This window comes from Lutra lutra, chromosome 2 (genome assembly GCF_902655055.1).
Source record: "Lutra lutra chromosome 2, mLutLut1.2, whole genome shotgun sequence".
NCBI classification, from domain to species: domain Eukaryota; kingdom Metazoa; phylum Chordata; class Mammalia; order Carnivora; family Mustelidae; genus Lutra; species Lutra lutra.
Window position 1 is genome coordinate 7,064,650 of NC_062279.1, and position 25,170 is coordinate 7,089,819.

At 45.8% G+C, this 25,170-nt stretch overlaps 2 protein-coding genes across 2 annotated transcripts; both read right to left on the reverse strand.

The window, feature by feature from the left end:
- Positions 1 to 3,644: 3,644 nt before the first annotated feature.
- On the reverse strand, positions 3,645 to 5,729 carry LOC125094219 (sperm-associated antigen 11A-like). Its single transcript, XM_047719890.1, has 2 exons — positions 5,675 to 5,729; positions 3,645 to 3,826 (listed from the first exon to the last, which is right to left on the reverse strand). The coding sequence occupies exons 1-2, from the start codon at positions 5,727 to 5,729 to the stop codon at positions 3,645 to 3,647; spliced, it is 237 nt and encodes a 78-aa protein (XP_047575846.1).
- An 11,397-nt stretch (positions 5,730 to 17,126) lies between these two features.
- Positions 17,127 to 22,261, reverse strand: LOC125093952 (sperm-associated antigen 11B-like). The gene is made up of 3 exons (XM_047719757.1): positions 22,204 to 22,261; positions 21,105 to 21,338; positions 17,127 to 17,513 (listed from the first exon to the last, which is right to left on the reverse strand). The coding sequence occupies exons 1-3, from the start codon at positions 22,259 to 22,261 to the stop codon at positions 17,380 to 17,382; spliced, it is 426 nt and encodes a 141-aa protein (XP_047575713.1). The 3' UTR covers positions 17,127 to 17,379.
- Between the last annotated feature and the right edge of the window lie 2,909 nt (positions 22,262 to 25,170).

Consider the following 25,170-nt stretch of genomic DNA (forward strand, 5'->3'; position numbering starts at 1 on the left):
TTGTTTGGTTTGTAATAAACCCATTCTATCCCCGTATTGGTGCGTTGCCTCAGCAGACAGGTGGTATTTTGACAGTAGATAGTCAGTCTGTGGGAGCTGGGTTGCCCGACTCTGCCCGGCATGAGGATGCAGGGTTTGTCCCGAGAGACGTGGCAGTGACATTAGCCTGCTTGTCTGCCCCTGCCTGAGGTTGTCCGGGCGCAGGATCTGGTGGTGACATCTCACCTTCAGAGGCAGCGAGAGGACAGTCTTCTCACCTTTCTCTGCAGCTTATCCGCACTGTTTGGCAGAGTTCCTGTGCTCTTTTACATGCTGGTGGCTCTTTTAAACCGTGGCTTTTCCCCTGTGCCCCAGGCAGAGAGATCTGTTCTGGCCCCGACACTAGTTTGGGGTGTCCCCCGGAGGAGGTGCGTTCAGAGTCTCCTTACACGGCCGTCTTGAACTGCAAGCTAAACCCAGCTCGGCCGTTTTGATTGCTCCTTCCAGAGTCTTCCCACGACAGCCTGCTGTCTTTCTGAGGACATGGTTTTTATCAAATGGGCTCTTGGCTCCCTTTTTTGTCTAAGATTCTATGACCGAGAGGCAGGGGACAGCAGGCAAATGCTCCTTGTGGGGACTCAGGATCCAGGAGGACTCGCTAAGGCCTCTCCAGCCCATATTCTGTGCCCCCTGCTGCCCACAGGGGAGCCACTAACCCCCCTGAAAAGGAGCCGGCTCTGAGCTCAGTTGTGAGGCTGTATGATAGGGCAGGGCTAGCAAGGGCTCTGTCCCACTCCCTGACCAGCAGTGACGAAAAAGACAGGGCTGCAGGCTTCAGGGGGTGTCCGGGCTCCCTGGCATCCCCATGTTCTACACGAAGATCAGGAACGACGGTGCCAGTGGACTGAAGACCGGTGCTTGAGACGCGGATTAACTGATTCATTTCTTCACCCTTTTCACATTGAGCTTGGCTGGTCACTAATCGTTTAAATAGGAGTGAGGCCCAGAACTGAGTGGAGGATCACCTAGTCCAGCAGGAGAGGTAGGCATGGCAGTGGATAATGGCTGGATAACTGCAACACAGAGGCAGAGCCCCTAAGAGGAAGGCATGAGGGGTGCAGGGGGCTCACCGAGGTAGCCATTGATTCTGCCTGCAGGAATTCAGGGCAGGGGGCCAGGGGAGGTTGCACTGGAGGGGGCATTCGAACCCATATGATTGCAGGGAAGGAACGTCTCTGTCATCCCTAGTTACGTACTAAGTCATCTCAGAAGAGGCGGCTGAGTCTTGGAGAGGTTCAGTGGGGAAGATGATACTTGTCTTAGAAAAAGGAGCTATGGGGAAGATGTACAGACTTGCCAGGTATAAAACGCTGGATCCTGTCGGCCACAGCATGGCCCCTCTGCCTCCAGCTGGCTGCCTGGGGCCCCCAGCCATCAGGAAACTCAGCCCCTCCTTGGATCATGGAGGGTTCTTGCTCCCAACTCCGGTTCCACCAAGAGAAGAGGCTTGCCACTGCTGCAAGTCTGCCCACACCTCCTGCCAGCTGCCCCTAACTGTGTGACGCACGTGTCTGAGAGCAAGGACAAGGTTGTCCTCGTAAGTCCCCAGGTTGAGACAGATCTGGGACCCAAAGGCAGGAGGCAGTGCCCTCAACCATTTTTATGTGATTTATAATCCTACCAGAGTCTCTCCTGTAAATCCCTGGGGGAGGCAGCAGGGAGCACAGCTCAGTGGCAGACTGAGATTAGAACCTAGGGAGGCTCTTCTGAGCCCCCCACCTTTCTGCTGCTTCCTGACAGCAGAGGCTGCTCAGCGCCGGTCACTGCTGGGGGTCAAAACGCCAGCAGACCAGCTGCAGCAGGAAGCCAGCAGGCTCTGCTGTCATTATTCATCGTTCTGCGGCCACCTGCCCACCCCTCTCCCCCAAAAGAAGAGCTGCGCGGTGACGCCTTCGTACCTATCCTGATCCATTCAGTTAGTTCCCACAAACCTATCGTGGGGCAGAAATGAATGAGACACTATAATTTATCTAAAGCCAAGAAATGCAGGCTGGAAGGCTTGCTAATTCAGGCTCCCTTTGTTCTCAGCCCAGATCTAACTCCACCAGCGGCTTTGGCGAACGCGAGCCTCTCCACGCCCCGTTAGAAAATCAGGTTTGCGCGCTCCGAAGGCAGCAACGCGCCCTCTCGAGGTAGGTTCTGGTACCGACCTGCTGCCGGCCCCGCTAAGGTAGGTTCTGACTTTGGGAAGTAGCCATTGGAGGAGCTTTCACCTCAACTTAGAAACATACCAGGGCTTTGTAAGACCATGTACAACGGAATAATTTCAAAAATTACCCTGGAGATGAAGTAATTTGTTCAATATTTCAGAGAGGCAAGCAAGAACTGAATCCAGGTCCTTGGGCGCATCTAGACATCAGGGCAGGGCTCCGTCTGGTTCCTTCCCAGGAGAGAGGAAAGCGAAAGGAGGTCACTGCGGACGTCCTGGACACCCCACCCTCTTCCTGGTCCTCCTTACCTTCACCTCATGTCTGTCCCTCTGAGCCTCAGCGAACACCCCAGGGGCCGGCTTTGTGCCGGGCAATGCTGTAGGTTTTCTTCCTCATATCCACATTCCCCATTCAAGAAAGATAACATTTCCCACATTGAAAGCCACACCAGGCCCGATTTCTTTTTCTTTATTTCTTTCTTTAAGATTTTATTTATTTACCTGAGAGAGAGACGGTGCGAGCACAGAGAGGGAGAGAAGCAGGCTCCCCGCTGAGCAGGGAGCCATATGTGGGGCTCGATCCCAGGACCCCGGGATCATGATCTAAGCCCAAGGCAGATGCTTAACCGACTGAGCTACCCAGGTGCCCCTCTTTTCAAAAAACATTTATTTATTTATTTATTTATTTATTTATTTATTTGAGAGAGAGAGAATGCATGTGCAAAGGGGAAGGGAGAGGGATAAGTAGACAAGTAGACTCCATGCTGAGTGAGGAGCCGATGTGGGGTTTGATCTCATGACCCCAAGATCATGCATGACCTGAGCTGAAATCAAGAGTCAGCTGCTTAACTCGCTGAGCAGGCACCCCAGACCAGACCTGGCTTCCACTAGAAATCAGAGAGGGTGACGAACCGTGAGAGACTCTGGACAGGGGGAAACAAACTGAGGGTTACAGAATGGGGAGGCTGGGAGATTAAGCTGGGCATGGAGGAGGGCGTGTGATGTGGTGAGCACTGGGTGTTATTCGTAACTAATGAATCACTGAACCCTACATCAGAAACTAGTGATGTACTATATGTTGGTGGGAAAGGGGCCAGAGGACTGACTGACTGCATTTCTGCCCCTCTGTAGATGAGATCATTCTGGTTGCTTGGTCTCTAGCCCACCCCTGTCTGGGGTCAGTGAGACACACTCTCAGGAACAGGGAAAGGAGGTAGGCTATTACACATTTCTGAGACTCCTTAAGAAAAAAAAAAAAAAACAGAAGAGGTCAAGTAAGCAAGCTTTTAGGAAAATGTTTTCATCCGACCTTCACCCTTGCTGCTGGATTCATTCAACAAACATTTATTGAACACCTGCGATGAGCCACACGTCCTTCCACATCCTTGGGATGCTTCAGGAGCCCTCCTGCCTTCCAGAAGCTTACATGTTAGGTCTCAGCTTTATCCTTTTTGCCTTAGTCTTTGCTGTGTGTCTCTGGTTTGTTTTTTCCTTCTGCCTCAGTAGCTGGTAGGCAGCACCTATTCCAGGGGTTGGAGCATATTTCCGCCTTTTTCTCACCAAAATGGCAGAAGAAAAGTCTGCAGGTTCCATGTTCCGTAAGGCAGATAACATCTCTGATTCCAGGTGGAATATCCCCTGTTGATACAATATAATAGAGTTGATACTGAGTTCAAATGGTACAGAGAATAAAAGATGACCCCGGCCCACAACTCTGAATATTTACCTATATTCCTCCAAAGTTCCATGTCTTTGGACTAGGTCCAGTTTAACTGAGGTTTGGTTTCTTAGTTTTAAAACAGGAACAATAACCTACACCTCAAATGTTCTACACCAACAAAAAGTCATGGAACACTCCATCAAAAAATAATGATGTACTGTATGGTGACTAAAATAACAGAATAAATTTTTTTTAAAAAGAGTGTAAGTGAGATTCCTCCAAAAAAATCAAAATTGTTTCCAGAAGGGTATATATTTCATCCTAAATTATTACATCAGGATTCTCAAGCTTCCTGGTGACAGACAGGAGTTAGTGAATTAGGGGAAAGCAAAGACGTTTAAGAGAACAGAGTGTAATAAAGGAGAGGTGGTCTCCGTCTCTAGGAAAACGAAATAGTTCTGATTCTCAGCTTGCGGTCCCATTTTTAGTTTCATGTCTTACAATGAAAAGAGGAAAAGAAAACCTTTTTCTTCACCATGACTTGTGAACTTGGAGGTCAAGGACAACCCCCCAATATGGAAAGTGTTTTCCACTTGTCACAAGGAAAAAAAAGTGTAATTATGTGCGGTGACAGACATTGGCTAGATTTCTTATGGTGGTCATTTCACAATACATATGAATACAGAATCACTATACTGTTTATCTGAATCTAGTATAAAATCATATGTCAATTCTACCTAAAAAAAAAAAAAAAAAGCACTCCCTATTTGGAAATGAGATGGTTGAATGACAGCTCTGATATCAGGTCCGCAAATGTCACCTACAATGACCACGAAAACCAACAAAACCACAAAATGTCCACAGTGTTGGTCTTGCACGATTTATTTTATTTTATTTTTAAAGGCTCTATTTATTTGTTTGATAGAGAGAAAGAGAGAGACCACAACAGGGGGAAAGGCAGAGGGAGAGGTAGAAGGAGAGGTAGAAGCAGGTTGCCTGAAAGCAGGGAGCCCAACACGGAGCTCGATTACAGGACCCTGAGATCATGACCTGAGCCGAAGGCAGACGCTTTACTGACTGAGCCACTCAGGAGCCCTGGACTTGCACAATTTAAAAAACAACCCTGTGCAAGGTCTCGCAACAGCTGGGGCCTACCCTGGGATCCTGTATTGCCTCTGCTGTGGCTTGGCGGGGAGACAGTCAACATGGGCCCCACAGCAATGAAGGTAGAAGAACCACAAGCCTAGGGACCTGGAGATCTGCACTTTAGTCTTACCTCCTCCAGTAGCTAATTCTCTCTCCTTGGAGAGTTTGTTTAACCTGCGATACCTCAGTGTTCTCCTGTAGAACTAACCACCTGGGGTGGGGGTGCTGGAGGAACGCTGTCCTAGGTATAAGTCACTCACTGCTGGGGCTGTAACAGGGGTGAGTGCCCCAGGATACGCTGTTGCTCTCCCGGGAGCTCAGTGTCCTCTCCTTGTAGAGCACAGGGCTGCCATGGATGACCCATTGTCCCTTCCAGCTCTGACATTCATGGGACTGTCATTTCCTCCTGGGAACTTTTCTCAGACTGCGGTGAGTGTTTCCTATGTGTATCAGAGCCTTTGTCTGTGTTAGATGACTCCGATAACTCATATTTCACTTTCTAAAAAACTCTTCCCAAGGAAGATCCAAATAGTCCAGAGCTGAGCTGCAGAGGGGTCCACAAGCACCATTACCAGTACACAGACACCCCAGCCCTCCACACGGGCATCGTCCCTGGGGTTCCTGCCCTACCTGCTCTGGTCACCTCCAGTAGGTTTCTTCACCAGCCAGGAGATATTTACCTGAGTTCACTTGGACCAGACAGAAGAGGACACTGAAAAGAAAGAGGCCCTTCATGGTTCAAGGTTCCCTCCGGCTCTCCCAGCCCTCCTGTGCAGAAAAACCAAGCCAACAAAACAGTGGAGTGGAGTAGCCAAGACACAAAAATGGGACATTTATAGGTTTTTGGGAACACTGATCAGGAATGAACACATTTATCTGGTCTACTGAGTAAGACTGTGGGCAGAAGGTACTAGATACTCTTCCTTTCTGCCTAAAAATAGACAGACTTCTTGGTATTGGGAGAAGCAGGGCTTCACCGACAGCTGGGTACACCAAGGTTGCATAGGCCCCTGTGCACCAAGAGACATGCCCAAGAGCATTGTTATAGCCTCCTTCATGATGGCCATCAGCAGAACACAAACCACGTAGCACATTCCACCCAGTAATAAAACCAATAAGGCATCCCCCCTACAATAGCGAACATCAAACAACCATCACCACAGATGGTTAAAGCACGGATGTACCGCACAGACATCCTGCATGGAAAAAAGCCAGACACAACACATACAAAAAGCATTGTATTTTTAAATATGGCAGATCTAATTTATGTATTAAAAATCAGGAAGTTGTCTACTTTGGTGGAAGAAAGTAGAGTCTTCTCTCATTCAACAAAATTGTCTTGAGTGAAAGAGGGGGCAGCCTAGGGGAGACAAGGGAAGGATCTACAAGGTGCTGGGCTACAGGATGGAGCCCACCTCAGGGAACACCAGGTGAGCCTTTGTAAGGAGGATGGCATTAGACCTAGGTCTGGAAGGACAGCTTGCCACACAGCTTTATGTAACAGACAATGCTAAAATGCCCAGTTGCTACAGCTACTCATTCTGCCAGTACCTGGCTACAAGCCTTCTTGCTATCTCGTTCTCCAGGCCTTCATGACACCTGTTGCTGGTTTCTTATCCATCCTTCCAGACATTTTCCATGTTTACATACACAGAAATGAATCTCTATGCCCCTTTCTGTATACACGGTGACAGACTATACTTCTTACTCTGGACTTGCCTTTTTTTTATGATGTACCTTGGAGACGTATTAACTAGGTGCATGGAGAGTATCTTCATTTTTTTATAACAGCTGCATATTAGTTCTTTTATGTGGTCTCCTACCTGATTTACTCCATCCACAACCATATCTGACCATGTATCTTATGCAGACAAGGGATTTCAATGAGAAGTCAAGTGGTGGCCTCAGACTTCTGGAGGTGAGCAAAGACCTAGGTGATCAATGCAGGTGGCCAGAAGAGATGAGGGCCTGGAATTCACTTTGGGCATTCCAGGGCTAGAAAGATGAAGCAAAGACAGTAGGTCCTAATGAAGGATACCCTGATTCACTGGACTTTCTGTATCTTGTAAAAATATCTATGAAAATAGGAGTTCAGAGAGCCCCTGGGTGGCTCAGTCAGTTAAGCATTTGATCTTGTTTTTGGCTCAGGTCATGATCTCAGGGTCATGGGATTGAGCCCCAGATCAGGCTCCTCATTCAGTGCAGAGTCTGCTTAGGATTCTCCCCTTCTTCTTCTCCCTCCCCTTCTGCCCCAACCCTGGCACTTGCTCACTCTCTCCCTTTCAAAATAAATACACAAATTAATTAATTTAAAAGAATCTTTTAAAAATGTGAAAATAGGGGTTAAGGAGGAATTATTTGGAAACTAAATGCTGCTCTTCTCTCTTTGCCAACAAAAGGTCACCCTATCAGTAACTATGAATGAAGCAATCATAAAAAAAGATATCAAGATGTGTATGTGTGGGGGTCAAACAGTATATAAGAACTCTGTTAAAATTTGAAATCCTTTTTCTCTGGAGCATTTGTTCTGAACAGATCTCCAGATGTTCCCATTGTGAAAAAAGCATAAGAATCTCGATTCGATCCTTGAGAAAACTGGCTTCCATGCCAAGAACACATCCTAGGCTCATGACTTCCAAAGAATGATTGTAATTCTGAATCCACCGGCATGGATGGAGAATGTATAGCTAGGAGATGCAAGAATTACTATCCAGTACAAATTCTAGCATGTATATACCCAGATGTATAGGTTGTTTGTTAAAAGTCGCCTTGGTAGGTGAAACCATAAGAAGCATGTTTCATACTTGGTGTTCTTTCTTGCCAATTAGACTAACCTGATTTAGAAAAGATTTAAGGTAAATGTGGATGGTATTTTTTTTTCCTAGCAGTCCAGCCAGCACACAAGTAGTTGTGAGATTAGAGTTTGGAAATTGTTTTCTGTATAGTTTGGAAATTTTATGAGCTATGTTGGGAAGGTAGGTCACCTAGGAGAAAAATACATGAGCCATATTAGAACTTATCACTCACTTCTTTCTTTACCTGCAGATCTACTATTTCCAAGTCACAGGCTCAGATATAACTGCTAGGGAAGAATTTTGTGAATAGTGTTGGAGAATTAGACATGCCATTCCAACAGAAGACAAACTAGGAAATTGAGCTCATTGAACAATCTCATTAATCTGGTCATCCAGTCATTGGTTCTTATAATTACAGGGTTGAAAGAAACTTAAGCTCTGTTTGTCCCAACATGGAAGATAATTATTCTGGTGTGCATTATAGTCATACAGAGAAAGATGGCATAAGGAGAGATGAGAGATGTCCCTGGGTTTGAAAATATTTTAGAGTGGCAAAAGATTTTTATATATTTTTTTAAAAACTTTGATATAATTCACCAATAATTAGATAAACAACCTAATTTAAAAATGGGCAGAGGACTTGAATAAACATTTCTCCGGGGAAGAAATGCAAATAGCCAAAAGACACACAGAAGGTGTTCAACATCAGTAATCATCAGGAAAATGCAATTCAAATCACAGAGACACCATTTCCCAGGCACAAGGATGTCCATTAGAAATAATAATAATAATAACAACAACAAAGCCAAGTGGTGTTGCTGCCCCATGACCCAAGAAGTTTTTATTTCCAATTTTAGTCTCACCATTTCACTAAATGAGTACCAGATGGTTAGCATTTGGCTGAGAATCCCACCCACCTGCCACCTGGGTGACTCTGAGATAGGGCTCCGCTGCTCTCAAATAATTGGTGAGTGAAGGTATTTACTCTTTCCACTTACTTATTTGCCCCATGAGAATGTAAGCTCCATTCAGGCAGAAGTTTCTATGGTTGGCTCTTTATCTTTAGGACCTAGAACAGTGCTTGTCACATGATAGGAGCTCAATGGATAGCTGTTGAATGAATTTGTATGTTTTCCTGTAAAGATTGAATTCAAATCAACACAAAGCATAAGGAAAAAAAAGTTCAAAGTAAAGGCTCAGTGTAAGTCATCACAGGAGAGAGCACCAAGCTCCAGTAGTCACACCTTTGTCCACTGAGGGCTGTGCTTCGGACACTTACAGGAATAGCTCTCAGTTTCCCTTCATTTTGAACAGACTATTTTCATTTTTGTTCTTACAAATACGACTCACTGATTGTCATGAAGAGCTTAGGTTGAGAAGGACATGTTTGCCTACTGTGCTCACCAGGAGTCCCAAAAAGCCACAACACAGTTATTGCTAGAGTCGGGGCCAGGACCAGGCATCAGCATTCCTGGTGAGGGCTGATTCCTCTGCTCACACACCCACATCTGGTGGCATCTGGAACTCACAGAGTCACATGCCCTCCTGCAGGGACAGTGCCTTCCCCCAGAGGTTGAGCCCCCGTCCTGGCCAGGGTCCATCTCTCTGAGGTTGTGGCCAGGAAATATCCTGAGAAACATACGTGTGTTTCTCAGAAACATCAGAGTCGTGTAAGATGAAAAAGCCCATACTCGGACTTTTCTGCCTTGAAGTGAGCTGGGTTAGTGTCCTGGTTTTGTCATCTGATACCCTACCTGATTTGGGTTGGATCACTTAGCTCTCTGCCCTTAATTTGTCCTACAGTGAAACAGGAACAACAACTGGCCCATTGCAAGGGCCTTGGATAGAGAGGGAGGGGGTAGCAATGAATTCTCTGAGCAGAGTGGAGGCAAATCACAGAAGGAAGTAGGCAGGAGAGAGAGAACAGACTGATGCTTTCCTGCTCTCCCAAAAGCCCATGCTTAACCACAGCATCCACTGATGCACTTAGACCCATAGAGACATTTAATCAGACCTCTCTGCCTCCTAACTGGGCTCGATGCCCTTTCCCTGCAACCAGGGTTGATCCTGACCCCCGCTGTCCACATAGGCAAAGCTAATGCTAGTCATCTGACACTTGGGAATTTTTTTGGTCTATCAGGAAAGAAGCAAGCGCTGTGTTAATGGTCTCAGTTTCCCTTTATTTGGACATACTAATTTTAATTTTTGTTCTTAATGACGAGGGGACTCCCTGGGTCCAGTAAGGTAATTTCCTCTGACCCAAGAGGTAATCTGAGTCAGTCCAAGCCTGCAGGCTATGGTGACCACCACATGAGTGGACAGGTAGAAAAAACTCGCTGTGGCTGTTATTAAAGTCATAGGATGCCAAGTCACTGGATTTGGTTGACTGAGCCTGCCCACCCAGCAGACCTAGGGCTTTGAGGAGAAAATAGATTCCCTGATGAAGGGGTGCTCCGGGGGATGGATGGGTCACAGGGATCAAAGCTCACAGAAGGTCGGGGGTGCAGTGGGAGGCAGGACACTGTGTGTGCAAGGTGGGCGTGGAGAGCACAGATGGAGGCAGCCAGGCGTGGCTGTAATGACCTAAAGCAATTGGTAGCTCAAGGGTCTCTTCCCACCAGGGGTACAGCAGGTGTCCATAAAGCCTTGCCTTCCTCAGGTCCTGCACGAGGCAGGCTTCTGTGAAAAGAACAACACGAGTGTAAGCAACAGAGCTGCTGACTCAGAACTTGCCTGGAGAGCCCACAGTGCTCATTCTCTTGTCTCTAAGCAGGACTGTAGGTGGTAGAAAAACATCAGTTGTTATCTGATTCTTATGCATCCCAAAGTTGGTTCCAGAATCTCTCTGCGGAATGTGCTTTAATGTTTTATAGTCTTAATACCCAGAAGTTCTTTCTTATGTTAGATTTAGGACTTTCCTGGTTGCAATGTATTTGCCTACAATCAAAGCACATCTTTGTTTATATATACATACATACATATATATCCTTAGGCACATTTATTTTATCTTTTTAAATGTATATTTAAAATTTGAGTCACGCAATGACTTTTTTAAAAGACTTTACTTATTTATTTATCACAGAGAGAGAGAGAGACCACAAGCATGGGGAGCAGCAAAGAGAGAAGCAGGCTCCCCAGTGAGCAACGAGCCCAATGCCAGACTAGATCCCAGGACCCTGGGATCATGATCTGAGCCAAAGACAGATGCTTAACTGACTGAGCCACCCAGGCATCCCGAGAGTTATGCAATAACTTGACAGGGTATTTTCAAAGATAAAATAATTTAAAATTGTCAATAATCTAAACATTGGAGTGCAAAATCCATTTTTTTTGTTTTTGGACATACTTTTAATTTTACATCAGAAATATGAAAATTTGTATCTTGTACTTTGTAAGAGAAAGTTATCTTGAAATCTTTATCTTATGCATTTTTGTGGTTTTTATTTGTTTTTCTGTTTATTATACCTAAGGGATATATAATATCCCTTTAAGTAAATATACCATAGTTTGCTAAGATAATTATTCTAGTTTGAACATTTAGATTTATTTCAAAAAGTTTCTCCAAATATTTTTGTTATCTCCTGAGGACAATTACCCATCCTTTTTTTAAAAGTGAGGTAAGAACCCTTAACATGAGACTTACCCTGTTAAGAAATGTTTAAGTGCGTGATACGGTATTTCAACCACAGACACAATGTTGTATCGCTAGAACTTACTCATCTTGCATAACCGTAACCTTGCACCCACTAAAGATCCATCATTTCTGAGGAGAATAATAGCTAATGAGCACAAGTATTTCCTCTCTTGCATACGTAATAAAAAAAAAAAAAACCCTACTTATCAGAGAAGTTATGTAAATTGGCGATGCTCCTGGTTTTATATGTAAGTACTGGTTTTCACCATGCCTTCACTACCCCTTAAGTATCACCCTTGCATGAGTATGTCTGAGTGTGGATTAAATATGGAACACATTCATCCAGAAAGGAGCCTGGAAAGGCAGCATTCTGGAAAGAGGTCTATCTATGCACCTAGTTTTTTCTTTATGAGCTGCAGAAGCTTGATAATAACCTAGATAGATACCCACACGTAACAAAAGCACAAAAGATTTATTTTTTTTAGAACATAGCATCTCTTTTATTTTCTTGATTTTTTGAGATATAATTAACATCAGAAATGATTATCTTTTTTTCTCTTTTTTCCAGTTTTATTGGGATATAATTGACATACAGCACGGTATAAGTTTAAGGCGAACAGCATAATGATTTGACCTGCATGAATCTATCACAAAATGATTACCACAGGTTCAGTTAATATCCACCATTTCATATAAATACCAAAAAAAGAAAGGAAAGAAAAAAAATGTTTTTCCATGTGATGAGTAGAGAGAATTTGCAACTCATGAAAGCTAAAGAAAGATGTAGAGAAAATGATGGGCTCAAAAGTTTGTAACATGAATTATAAACAGTTTATGAATAATTACCTTGAGTCTAAAAATAATCACCACATACACATGTCTCATAGCAAATTACACTATTTCTTCACTTTGGATCTATAAAGATGTCCCTGAAGCTGCTTTTGATTAGGGATGCTTAACACAAAATTCTAAGATAAACAGCAGAGGGGTTCTGTCCATGGAACATCCCACCCTTCTTACTTCACCAAGGAGACCTCTATTGCTGGTCTGTTGGGAGAGTAGGGGTTAGCAGATGGTGTGAAATGACTAAGTTTAAGAAGAATGAGCATTTTAGCAAAGTAGGAGAGACTAAACTGGACTGGAATAGGTGCCATTTTGATGGAGAAAATGCAGAGATTTTTTTTTTTTTTAGAGTTAATATGTATGTATTCTTGATGAGATTTGAGAAGATACAGTTTGATCAATAAGATGACAACAGGATCCTATGAGAAAGGCATAATTTGAGAGAGAGGATTACTTGCAAAAACATGAGTATTTAAAAATAAATGAAAATCTAATATCTGAACATGAAAAATCCCTATATGGTGAAAAATGGAAGGCACTACCAAAGGAGAGATTGGTGATCTAAAAAATAATAATAATAATAATTACAAATTGGAAGTTGAGAGCAAAAATGGAAAGGCATGGAAATTATAGGCAAAAGATGGTAGATGGGGAAGATGGTCCCAGGTCAACCAGGGTTTAAGCCGTTGGTATTCCAGAAAGAGAGAAGGGAAGTAAGGAAGCAAAGAATATGTAGGGTTAAGTATCTCACCTATGAGAAGAGCATGTATTGGTAGATAAGAATGAAGTTCTAACCCAGCAAAATTATTAACACATACAAAAGAGAAAACATGACCAATAAACAAATAAAAAAATGTACAACTACACAGTAATCAGAGTTGGCCTGATTCCAGAACTGAATCTCTGCTTTTCACCCATCAGAGTGAAAAGAATTAGTTAACTTTTGATAATATCAAAATAATATCAAAGAGTGTAGAAAAACAGGTATTTTAATACATTGTTAATGGGAATATGAATGGATATTCATTCCTTAAAGGGCTATTTGTACATATGAAGATTTTAAACACATGCACACTCCAAACTAACCCTGCCAGTTCTCAGTACTGAACACAACCTCTTTTTTTTTTTTTTATTTATTTGTCAGAGAGAGAGGGAGAGAGAGCAAGCACAGGCAGACAGAACGGCAGGCAGAGGCAGAGGGAGAAGCAGGCTCTCCGCCAAGCAAGGAGCCCTATGTGGGACTCGATCCCAGGACGCTGGGATCATGACCTGAGCCGAAGGCAGCTGCCTAACCAACTGAGCCACCCAGGCGTCCCTGAACACAATCTCTTAAAGACAGCTGGGCTGAGATGCTTGTAACATTGTTGTGTGTAATGTCAGAACGAAGAGTCTAGTGAGTATGGTGCCTCCATACAGTGGAATATTCTACACCCAGTAAAATCAAAAGATGAAATGACATACACTTTTGTATAGGGATTTCATAGATGTCATTTAAAAAAAAAGATTTATTTTATTTATTGCAGAGAGAGGAAAAGGACACATGTGAACTTGAGTAGGTAGGGTAAAGGGAAAGAAGCATAGTCCCTTCTGAGTGGGGAGCCCCATGCTGGACTCGATTCTGGAACCCCAGGATCATGACCTGAGCCAAAATCAAGAGTTGGAGCCTTCATTGATGAAGCCACCCAGGGCCCCTCATTGATGTCGTTTTAAGTCAAAAGTGAAAGTTACAGTTAACATGCCATTTTCCTGGTGGCTGCTGAGCAGAGTTTCCCTAAATTATTCTTTGGTCCTTGGAATACTTTAAATGGATGCGAAATGTGATGGAGTTTGGTTAACAGAAGGCAAATTCTGAAACAGACACATGAAGCAGGGAAGTAAATGGATGATGTCTGCCCACCCCGGCTTGCTCTATGACGCCTCCCCTGTCTTATTTCTCATGGCTCAGTAGGTTTGGGAAGCTGGTTAGGACGGACCATTGGATGATCCCTCTTTTGAGAAAAGGGGCAGACCAGAGGGCACTCCCACTGTCTGTGGCTCCATTTCCTGTTCTGTCCATTGAAGAAGCTCCACTCCAACAAGATCCCAGTGAGCCCCTCTTCCCACAGTTGCAGGAGGGTGGGCACCCTGCTCTACGGAGGTTAGGGTCCTCTCACCTGGCAGAGCCATCGTGGTCCCGACCCCCAATGCCCACCTCCTTTGGGGCTGCTGTCTTACTGATGAGGAGTCAAGTATTCTCTATCCTCATTTATGTTTCCCACAAGTGTTCTTCATGTGGAGGCCTGTCTCCTGTCGTCTTCCAGCCTACAATATTCCATAAAATCACAGGAGGGACTGGGGCCTGCTTATCCTGATTAACTTTTGTTGGTGGGTTACTTTTGAAAAGCAAATGTTGCTGGACATCCTCCCTGTCCTTCAAGATCTGAGCAAAATCAGAAATTTCATAGGATTATTTGCTCTTGGGTAGATGGTGGAAGGAAGGCCTAGCTCGTTGGCCCTTGTTACAAAGAGTGACTCCGTCTGGTGTTCTTGCTCCTACCATCCTCAGGAAAGTTCCTGCACTCCTGCAGGATTTCCATTCTAGTCACAGAAAATGCGTCCCTACTGCAATCCTCCCCAGGGCCTCATTAGAAACACAAAGACATGGGGCGCCTGGGTGGCTCAGTGGGTTAAGCCTCTGCCTTCGGCTCAGGTCATGATCTCAGGGTCCTGGGATCGAGCCCCGCATGGGGCTCTCTGCTCGGCAGGGAGCCTGCTTCCTCCTCTCTCTCTGCCTGCCTCTCTGCCTGCTTGTGATCTCTCTCTGTCAAATAAATAAATAAAATCTTAAAAAAAAAAAAAGAAAAGAAACACGAAGACAAAGCCTGGCACGGGGACTTGGAAGTGGTAGGATATGTAAATATGGCATCTAACTTCTCTGGATGGAAAACAGCTCCCTTGTCAAATGAGCCAAGCCAGGACCACTCACGAGGACTGCGAGACACAGCAGACTCCCGTGAATACTGCAGGACAGGACAGGGCCTGAGACCTCTTCCCAAATGCCCTCTGCCCCAGTGACTCTCTGTCTTCATTCTTACACTCACTCACAACTATTTCAAGCAGGTATTACGTATAAGACGTGCCAAGCATGGCAGCATGGCAGTGAAGGGTCTGGTGGACTCTCTATGTTCATGGTAGGCAGTTCACCGTCTAGACGTTAGACATGTGACAGTCCTGCCATTACCTCCCTGTGGTCCTGATAAGGACAGCGAGGGCAATGATGGGGTCTACCCGGTCTTGGGGGCTATTCCAGAGTCTAGTGCTTTAACCTCCCTCAGAAGTTCAGTGGATCAGATGAAGGGACCATGGCCGTGCAGGAGGAATTCGAAGGGTGATGGGGGAGGTCATGTGGCACTTGAGAAATGAAAAGCCACCGTGGCCAGGACTCAGCGTCAGAGGAGAGGGATCACCAGAGTACACTGGACTTAGGAGGCCATGCTATGGATCTGGGGCTTTCTGCTAGGAGCAGCTGTCGCCCCTGCCTCCCCTCTTGCTTTTATACCCCAAATCTAGTGTTGGCTCCTACCTCACCTTATGCAGAATGAGACGACTTATCACCTCTATGGCCTGGCCACTCTCCTCTCTCACCTGGATTGCTGCAAGAGCCCTTCAAATGAGTTTTCTGTTTCTGCCTTATCCCCTCCTCTACCCTCAACACAGAAGCCTTCCCTTCCTGGACTACCCACCCTCCATTCCACCAACCCTCCCCTGCTCATCTCCTGGATGGATGCTACTTCATGCAGTTCACATGCCTTCGCAGAACCCCATGGTGTCCCGCAGTGGCTCCCCTTGTTCTTTGCCTCCCCGAACCACTAGCATCGCTCAGCGTGGTCCCTCTGTGGCCCTGAAAGCTGCCTGGACACTAGAGGTTGCAAGTTTTCCACTCTGATTTCTTGTCTCCCCATCTCTCCTGGAATCCTTGTCAGTCCCTTCAAGTCCCCACTGGACATCGTGAATACCCGAGCCCTTCCAGTGCAATGTGTCCAGAACCAATCTGGTCCCTTCCGCTTGTCCTCGTCGCATGTGTGTTGCATCAGTTAACACAGTTCTTTTCTGCCCCATGTCCTTCCTTCTTCTTCATCACCAAAACTGTGACCTCCATGTCTTTCCTGTCCCCCCACCCCAGTTCTTCTCCCCTATTAGCCATGATCTCCACCTTAGTCACCAAATGGCTATCCCTGGACTTGCCCCATTACTGTTGGCTCTTACCTGTGTTCCTGCTTCTGGTCTCACCCATTTCCAATCCATCCCTAGTCCTGTCATTAGAAGGAACATTTTACATTGAAAATATGACGATGTCACTCCCCCTGGAGTACCTGATAAGCTCCTTTTGCTTAGCAGCCTGAACTCTTTAACACAATATGTGTTTTCTTTGCAACTTCACACCATTTTCCTACATCCTCCTCATTTGACACTTGGAGTTAATCTCCCACTTTTGCAGTGACACTGAACTCACCATTTGCTCGGAAAACCCATTCTTTCACGTCTCCCCCATGCCTTTCTGCAAATCGTATCCTTTGCCTACAAATTTCTTCTCTTTCTTTCAATGCACACACTCCTATTCATCCTCCAAAACCCTGCTCACATTTCCCCAGGAATCCTTTCTTACATCTCTTGTATTTCTCTGTTCCACTTACTGCTGTGGATATATGTCCATTATAAAATGTGTGGCATTTTATTGTTTTTATTTCCCTGGGTGTTTGTCCCCCCCCCAATACATATTTATGTTTCCAATTTGTTACATTTCTCAGTGCCTAGGGAAGGAAATACTCAAATATATTTTTCGAACAACAGAAGGAATTACTTGAATGCTTTCCTGTGAAAGTTTATTACATTAAAGGCTGTGTGATTTTTGAAGCTTTAATCTGTCTCAGGCTAAGTCATTTTCTCTATGGTCAGACAGAGCTGGTTTTCTGTTGTTTTGCTACTACAAAATGCCTAGACTGTCCAGATCAAATGATAGCACCCCGCAAATTCATGCTCAGCCTCTTCTCCAAAGACACCTGTGTCTGGGTCGGTGCTATGGCCCCTGGAGATTAGGCAGGTGGACCAAGATTTGGCTTCTGTGTCAACAACCTCAGTTCTGATGCAAACAGCAGACGTATTTCTTTTTAAAGCAGTAGCCAACTTGTGTTTCCATATAATTGCAAAATTCTTGACAATAGCCTTCACTTCTCTTGCAGTCGACAACTTTGAAATTCGGTTCGGGTTCTGTATAAAGAAATATCCAACATTAACATCTTGAGACCATCTCAAGAATCAGACGGGGGTTATTTTAGCCCAAAGGGATATGGTGGAGGATGGCAATAAGGAGGTTATAAATGAGCATTCATATTTCCCTGCAGCCATCCTGATAGCAGAAAAATCAGATCCTTGACTCTGGCTTAAAAGTCACTTTTATTCTCCCCCCAAACAACCAGCTGCCAATTCTGAGGCAGTTGGGAAAAGAAACAGTAATAGATGTGCTAAAATATGAAAATTCCTCATAAGCCAATTTGGGATGCTGTGTAAGGGAACCCATCCGGGCTCTGTGAGGCCAAATGGGGATGACACAGCACTAACTAACACCTGCATAAGTGGGATGGTCCTCCCAGCAGGGCTGGGGCTGAGCCATCTCTGTAAGGGAGATGACAGGGAGCTGAGGACATATTGTAAAGAGTGAAAAGATTTCTTTTTTCCCCTTATTTTAAGGGAGCACCTGGAAGGTTATTTGATGTCTCAAAGACGTGCCAGTTTATCTGAGCAGTGTGACATTGGTATCTCACTCCACAAGTCAAGCACTGAGATTATTAAACAAGAATTCTTATCTTAAATTATATATTATGAAGACAGTTGATAGAAAAGGGAAGGACCAAGGCTGGGGAAGCCTTCTGATAGACCCCAAGCCGAGGCTGCTTTGGTCATCGTAATCTCCATCACCGACCTGAGATGTGACCTTCAGACAGATTAAGTGTGAAGAAACGGTATCCTCTTCCTGCCCTAATCTGTTTCACTGGTGTGCATCGAAAATCTGTGCCTAGATCGATGAATCAACTGATCAATTAAAATTATTTTCTTACCACTTCATTTTTAGCCAGTAGTCGCCCTTCCCTATATATACACATAGATATACAAAGCCTGCACAGATCAACTGTGAACAATTTGATGAGTTTGGACAATCTCATAGCCCCATGATACCACCACCACCGTCAGGGTAGTAAACCTATCTATCACCTACAAAAGTTTCCTTATGTCCCTTTGTTTCTATTGTTTTATTTTTGTTTTCCTTGTGGTAAGACCACTTCACACAAGATCTAGCCTCTCAACATATTTTTGAATGCACAACCTTGCGTGTCAACCATAGGTACGCATTTGTAGAGTGGGTTTCAAGAATTTATTCATCTAGCATAACTGAGACCCTATACCAAGCAAACAACAGGCTTATTCCAAAGAAGCACCCATCTCCTCTCTGCACCTGCAGGTCGTGGAGCTCACCTGAGCAACTCCCACCTGTAGGTTTGGGAGACAGAGGAGATGAACTCCCCTGTAGCCCCATACAGCAGCAAACACACAGTAATTCTCCAAGGTAAGCCACAGCAATGACGCGTAATGGTGAGAAATGTGGATAGGACAGTTTGATGCCAGATTAACATAGTCTTTTACAGCTGGCTAAGTATTTTAGGATGTATTCTTTTGGGATACTGTGTTTCTAGACACAGATCAAAGTATTATGCCAGTAGAGGAGGTAATTAGACTTTTTCCCCAATTCAGGAGAAGGAGCAATTAAGAGGGAGAATTTTCTTTGTAATAAATACTTTTCCAGTACACTCAGATGAAGTACGAAGTAGAAAACTAGTAGAAAAATAAAAATGTTTAAGAAAATTGTATTGCAGGTGGCCTGGGTGGTTCAGCGGGTCAAAGCCTCTGCCTGCGGCTTAGGTCATGATCCCAGGGTTCTGGGATCAAGCCCTGCATTGGGCTCTCTGCTCAGCAGGGAGTTTGCTTCCCTATCCCCCCTCCCCCGCCTGCCTCTCTGCCTACTTGTGATCTCTGTCTGTCAAATAAATAAGTTAAATCTTTAAAAAAAATTGTATTGCAGAAATAGTCATTATGTAGGACATTCTCTGTCTTTAACTGCTTCTTCTCTGAGTTGGGGAATGAGGTGGAGGGGGTCAGTATTGCATTCTGGGTGTGGCACTGGGCTTGAGGACACACAAGGAGGCTGCACACCCAGCCTCACAAGTGGGAAGGCAAGTAAAAATTCAGGAGTGAGTGATGCACCCTGAGAAACTGAGGCAGGAAGTGAGTACAGGGTATCGGAGAGAAGAGGGAAATGGGTATGTTTTTAAAAGAAGTACACTGGGGGGTGCCTGGGTGGCTCAGTGGGTTAAGCCTCTGCCTTCAGCTCAGGTCATGATCTCAGGGTCCTGGGATTGAGCCCACATCGGGCTCTCTGCTCTGCAGGGAGCCTGCTTCCCTGCCCCGCCCCCCGCCTGCCTCTCTGCCTTCTTGTCATCTCTGTCTGTCAAATAAATAAAATCTTAAAATAAAAAAAAGAAGTACACTGGGATGCTTCTTGGAGGATAACACTGGGAAGTTTGGCTTACATTCTTGAAGGTTTCACTCTTGACTGCCATTCACTAGTTGCACAATCTTGGACAAGTTATTGTATTTTACCGTATTGTATTTATTTTTAAATTACTATATTCAATTAGCCAACATATAATACATCATTAGTTTCAGATGTAGTGTTCAGTGATTCATTACTTGCGTACAACACCCAGTGCTCATCACATCACGTGCCCTCCTTCATGCCCATCACCCGGTGACCCCATCCTCCCACCCTCCTCCTTTCTGTAACCCTCAGTTTGTGTCCTGAATCAGAGGAGTTATTTTAAATCTCAAATCCCTCATGAATCAAATGGGAATGATAATCCCGTCTCATAGATTTGCTGTTAGAATAATTGACACCTGCCCTGTATTGTTTATACTTGTTGCGATCATGGTGTTTTCTTTTTCCCTTCCCTTGGGAGGAGAACCAGTGTAGCGAGTCCCTGGGAACCAAGGGCCACCTCCAAAGGGATCGGATTGAGGAGAGGACAATGGGAGGGATAATGTGGCAGGATCTGAATTACGGGCTTCCCTTTGCCAACGCCCTCGTATGTGTTCCCTGCTCTTGCCCACTGAGCGTCGATCCTCTTATTCCCTGTTTCAAGGTCAGGAATGAGTTTGGGATTAAGGAAACGTCTTGGAAATGACTGTCTCCCCTAGGTTCTTACGGACTGGAAGCTGGCTCCACATGGGTGTTCAGGACCAACCTGAGATGCGGCTGAGGGCTCCTTGGCTTTGTCATCCCAGTGGCCCATCTTCTGCACCTTTCTCTGGGGCATTCCCAGGGTGCCCATTGCTCACCCAACACATAGCAAGTATTCAGCAAATCTTGGAGGCCCAGAGAGCGGGACTCCAATGTGGCAGGAGGAGGGCGTCTTGCTCGGTATCATCTCCTCTCTCTCTCCGGGGCAGGGTCGAAGTCAGGGGTTGCAGAAGTGCCTTCAATACTTCTGCCTCTTTGTCCCTCACACTCCTAGGTCTTACAGGACCCTCGGTTGTCTGTCGGCGGGGGATGTCAGACCCCATGACCCTTCTGACAGGCGGGCAGCTCCAGCAGTCTACCTACTGTCTTCATAAACACAACCCGTCCTTAACTCAACCGCTGCTCAACCCTCCCCCACCTGTCCAGACACCTCCCCCATCCGTTCATTCACTAAACACAGCCGAGTGGAAGGACTGGTCACACCTTTTTTTTTTTTTTTTTCCACTTACCCGGATAAGGGGGAGTGCGTGGTAAGAGATAGCGTTTTTCTTGGTGGTGTGGCAAGGGAGACCCGATTTTCCCTTGTCCAGGAGACTCTTCCCCGGATTCTCTTGGTTCTCTCAGGCCCTCGGTGTCTTGGTGGTAAACATTTCCAGCTCTGGATTGTCCTGTTTCACAGTAAATACACAGCAGGGTATTTTTAGAGCTCTCTCTTGAGCAGACTCCTGAGGCTGTGGTGCATCACTCCAGGGGGCAAGTGAATGTGGAGTGGGGAGCGGAGACTACAGAGGTGGCTGCTCAGTGGGTATAAAGTTTCGGTCCTGCAACACGCTGCATTCTAGAGATGTGCTCTCAAGCACGGTGTCTACCTGTAACAGTGCGGTGTCGTGCACGTCAAGGTTTGGGAAGAGGCTAGTTCTTTTGCTAAGTGTTCTTACCACCCACACACAGAACACCACCACAAAGGGACACCAGGAAACTTTGGGAGGGGTTGCATGTGGCTATGCCCTTGGCTGTAGTGACGGGACCATGGCTGCTTGCAAACATCCAAACTCGTCGAACTGTACACGTTAAATACGACCATTTCTTGTGTAATAATTATACCTCCATGCAGCTGTAAAGAAAGAGAGGAACTGGAGAATGGGGTGGAATGGGTTGGAAGCAGGGCAAGTGTTATTTGTGTGTTGAGTGTGTGTGTGTGAGAGAGAGAGAGAGAAAGAGAGAGGAAGGGAAGGAGAGAGAGACGGAGGGAGGTGAGTGATGACCAAGAAGGGTGGGCAATGGAGCCTGAGTGCTTCGTGAAAGCTGAGACTCCCTGACATTCAAAGTCCTTTGTGATACAGGCTGTCCTTCTTTATAAGGAGTAGGTGAATATTAACAGGAGAAGAAAGTGTAGTCGGGGTTGGGACCTGTCTCCTGGGGAGCCGGGGCCATCAGCATATTCAAAGTGTCCCTTACACACCCAGCCCAGAGACTCCTGCCCCAAAACCCTGCCAGGAAATGCACTCATGGGGCTTAGTACCTCACTGCCCAGCCCAGACGCCCAGTCTGGACACAGCCATTGTGGAGACACCCTGGCCCCAGGACCGGGGCACGTTTCTGATTTACCTGAAAACATCAGGGCCACAAGGAGAAGGCTGACGAACGCAGAGAAAAATGGCTTCATGTCACCGAGGGGACTGCCCACTGGGAAGGTGCTGCTGGGCAGAGAGCTGGGCTCCCTTTATAGACCCATGCTGCAGGGAGGGGGCCTGTAGTGGGGCCAGAGAGGCATTCCGGAATAATCCCTGGGTCACAGAGGACCCACATGGACACATTATTCTCCCACTACTGGCTAGCGGAACAAACGTTTGAGCCACTTTCCCCAGGACGTAAATCTCGTGATTGAAAGCCCTGGGTGGGTTTGATGAGTAAGAAATGACTGAGCCGGAGAAGAGGAGCAGGAAGAGGAAAGAGAGAAAGAGGGGGGCCGACACCGACGCCATTAACCAAAAAAACACCAACTCCCTCCACAGCTGGTCCGACCTCCCGCTGCTGTGACAACACACGTTTGGCCGCCATAAGGCTTCGGTCCTGTCTTCTGGACGCATTTATTTCAGGGTAAAATATCGTGCAGGAAGACATCAGACATGTCAGGGATGACCTGGCTCGCACAACTGTCATTGCCTGGAGTTTCAAAGTCACTCCAGGTTTCATTTCTGCTCTCTCTGCCCCACCCATCCCTCCCCCCGTTTCTCTTTCATCTCTTATGAACTTAATTCATCTGACTCTGCTTCATGTTTCTCCCTCCTTTTCCTTCTTGTCTTTTCCTCGGATGCCCGGGTATTGCTGTCATCGGGTCCAATTCAGTTATGCCTAAAACAAATCTGTAACTGAGGCTGAGTTTTCTCTTTTGGTACTAAACGAGCAAAAGGCTCTTCTTCTTCTCCTCCCTTCACTTCCCCTTTTTCTTCTTCTTCTTTTTAAAGATTTTATTTATTTATTTATTTGACAGAGAGAGAGAACGCACAAGTATGCAGAGTGGCAGGCACAGGGAGAAGGAGAAGCAGATTCCCTGGTGAGCAGGGAACCTGCCACGGGACTTGATCCCAGGACCCCAGGATCATGACCTGAGCCGAAGGTAGACCTTGAGCCACCCAGGGGCCCCTCATCTTCTTCTTCTTAGCAGGGATGAGCTTTATGTTGCTGCATTATCTCGAGCACACATACCCCAGGCAGTCTGTCTTGGACGCAACCAGAGAAATGTGGGCTTTGGTCCAAGAGTGTTATAACCATCAGAAATTCAATATGCGGGGCGCCTGGGTGGCTCAGTGGGTTAAGCCGCTGCCTTCAGCTCAGGTCATGATCTCAGGGTCCTGGGATCGAGTCCCGCATCGGGCTCTCTGCTCAGCGGGGAGCCTGCTTCCCTCTCTCTCTCTCTCTCTCTGCCTGCCTCTCTGTCTACTTGTGATCTCTCTCTGTCAAATAAACAAATAAAAAAAAAAAAAAAAAAAAAAAAAGAAATTCAATATGGCCTCAGAGGGTGTTTGGAAAAGGTGGACCTTGTCACATGTGTCTCATTTGTAGGCACATTTTGGTCCAAAGAAAATGTCTAAGATCACTTGTGTAAATGAAAATAATTATATTCTACCTGGAAGGAGCTGGAAACAGACGAAGAAGGCAGCAGTGGCCCCAGCAGGGGCTTGGGTATCCAGGAAGCAACGGTGAAGTAGAGGTTTGGACCTACTAACATGTGTGCCTAGGGTCCCAGGGTCATCGTGCTGCAGCCTCTCCTCCAGGGCTGGAGGAAAATTCAATATTGTGGAGCACAGAGGTGCCAGCATAAGATCATTCACATTCTTGATTTTTAGGCTTTCAGAAATCTTCAGTTCAAAGAGGGCCTTTGGGATCCTGGTAGAGGTGGGAGACAATGGGTTCCTGATAAGGGTTGCTAATCACAGAAGCCTCCAGAGGCAGACAGCTGGAGGCTGGAAGAAATTACATGGTCAAGCAGGTCATGGGAAGTTGCTGAGACCCTAACTTCAAATAAAGATGTTCTTATACCCTCACCTGTAAACCATGTTACTTTCATATTCCAGCCCCAAAGCTATGCTCATAATTGTGCTTATATTTATTTCTAAGGATTGGGATCAAGGTAGAAACCATCCCGAGGGGCTGGGATTCAAGCTCACCATGGCTTGCTGTCTCAGATTTGAACCCGAGGTGTGGGGATGTTGCCAGGTCCTGCCTAATATGCTGACCTACTGGGAAAGGCACTCGGCTCTCCGCACCTTTGTTTCCACACCTAAAAAAGGTCAGGGTGACGCCTCTTGTCTCACAAGCATATTGTGAGGATCAAAACAGATTAGGCACATGAAAGCACCTTGTAAAATACACAGTGTGAGAATCACGAAGGGCAACACCAACGTAGGACAACTTAAAATCGACGTTAGGTTGTCCTAAAACATGTTCAGTATCCTGGCATCTGGGCTGTTGCCTCCTCGGGGGGCTGCTTCCCAGGCTCCCCCCTCCCCTGGTCACGGCTGAAATCAAAGGCTCACATCTGCACTGGATTTTCAATGCAGTACTTTACAGGGCAGACAGCAGGTATAGGATGCCACCCACAGAAGAGGCCTCGGACGCTGACCATCAAACACGGTGCATGGGTGGACTTCCGGGATCCAGAGTCTAAGAAACCAGTTTTGAAAAAAACATTTATGAAACAACCACGGTCATTTGAACACTGATCAACTATTTGATTACAGTAAGGGGTTTGTTTTGATTTTTTTCTAAGTATGGTCTTAGCACTGTGGTTTTATATATACACAAATGTGTGTGTGTGTGCATACTTTTTAAGAGTTATTTTCTCTGAATTATATATTCCAAAGTATTTTCAGAGGGGTGACATGGCATGTTGAGTCTTCTCAGAAATAATCCAGGAGGGGGAGTTCATCAATGAGTGAAACGAGACTAGCCATACGTTGAGGCTGGGTGACAGTTACGTGAAGGTCCAGTTTACCGTTTGGGTAAAAAGGCGGCAGCGTAACAGCTCCCGGGTGACTTTGTGTCCATCTACACAAGGTAGATGGCAGGTCA

Coding starts and splice junctions, on each gene's coding strand:
- LOC125094219 (XM_047719890.1), bottom strand. CDS start 5,729: ATGAAGGGCCTCTTTCTTTTCAGTGTCCTCTTCTGTCTGGTCCAAGTG. Junction 3,827..5,674: donor TCTGGTCCAAGTGAACTCAG/GTAAATATCTCC, acceptor TTGTATCAACAG/GGGATATTCCACCTGGAATC.
- LOC125093952 (XM_047719757.1), bottom strand. CDS start 22,261: ATGAAGCCATTTTTCTCTGCGTTCGTCAGCCTTCTCCTTGTGGCCCTG. Junction 21,339..22,203: donor TGTGGCCCTGATGTTTTCAG/GTAAATCAGAAA, acceptor GCCCCCTGGAGT/GATGCACCACAGCCTCAGGA. Junction 17,514..21,104: donor ACGCACTCCCCCTTATCCGG/GTAAGTGGAAAA, acceptor TTCTTTATACAG/AACCCGAACCGAATTTCAAA.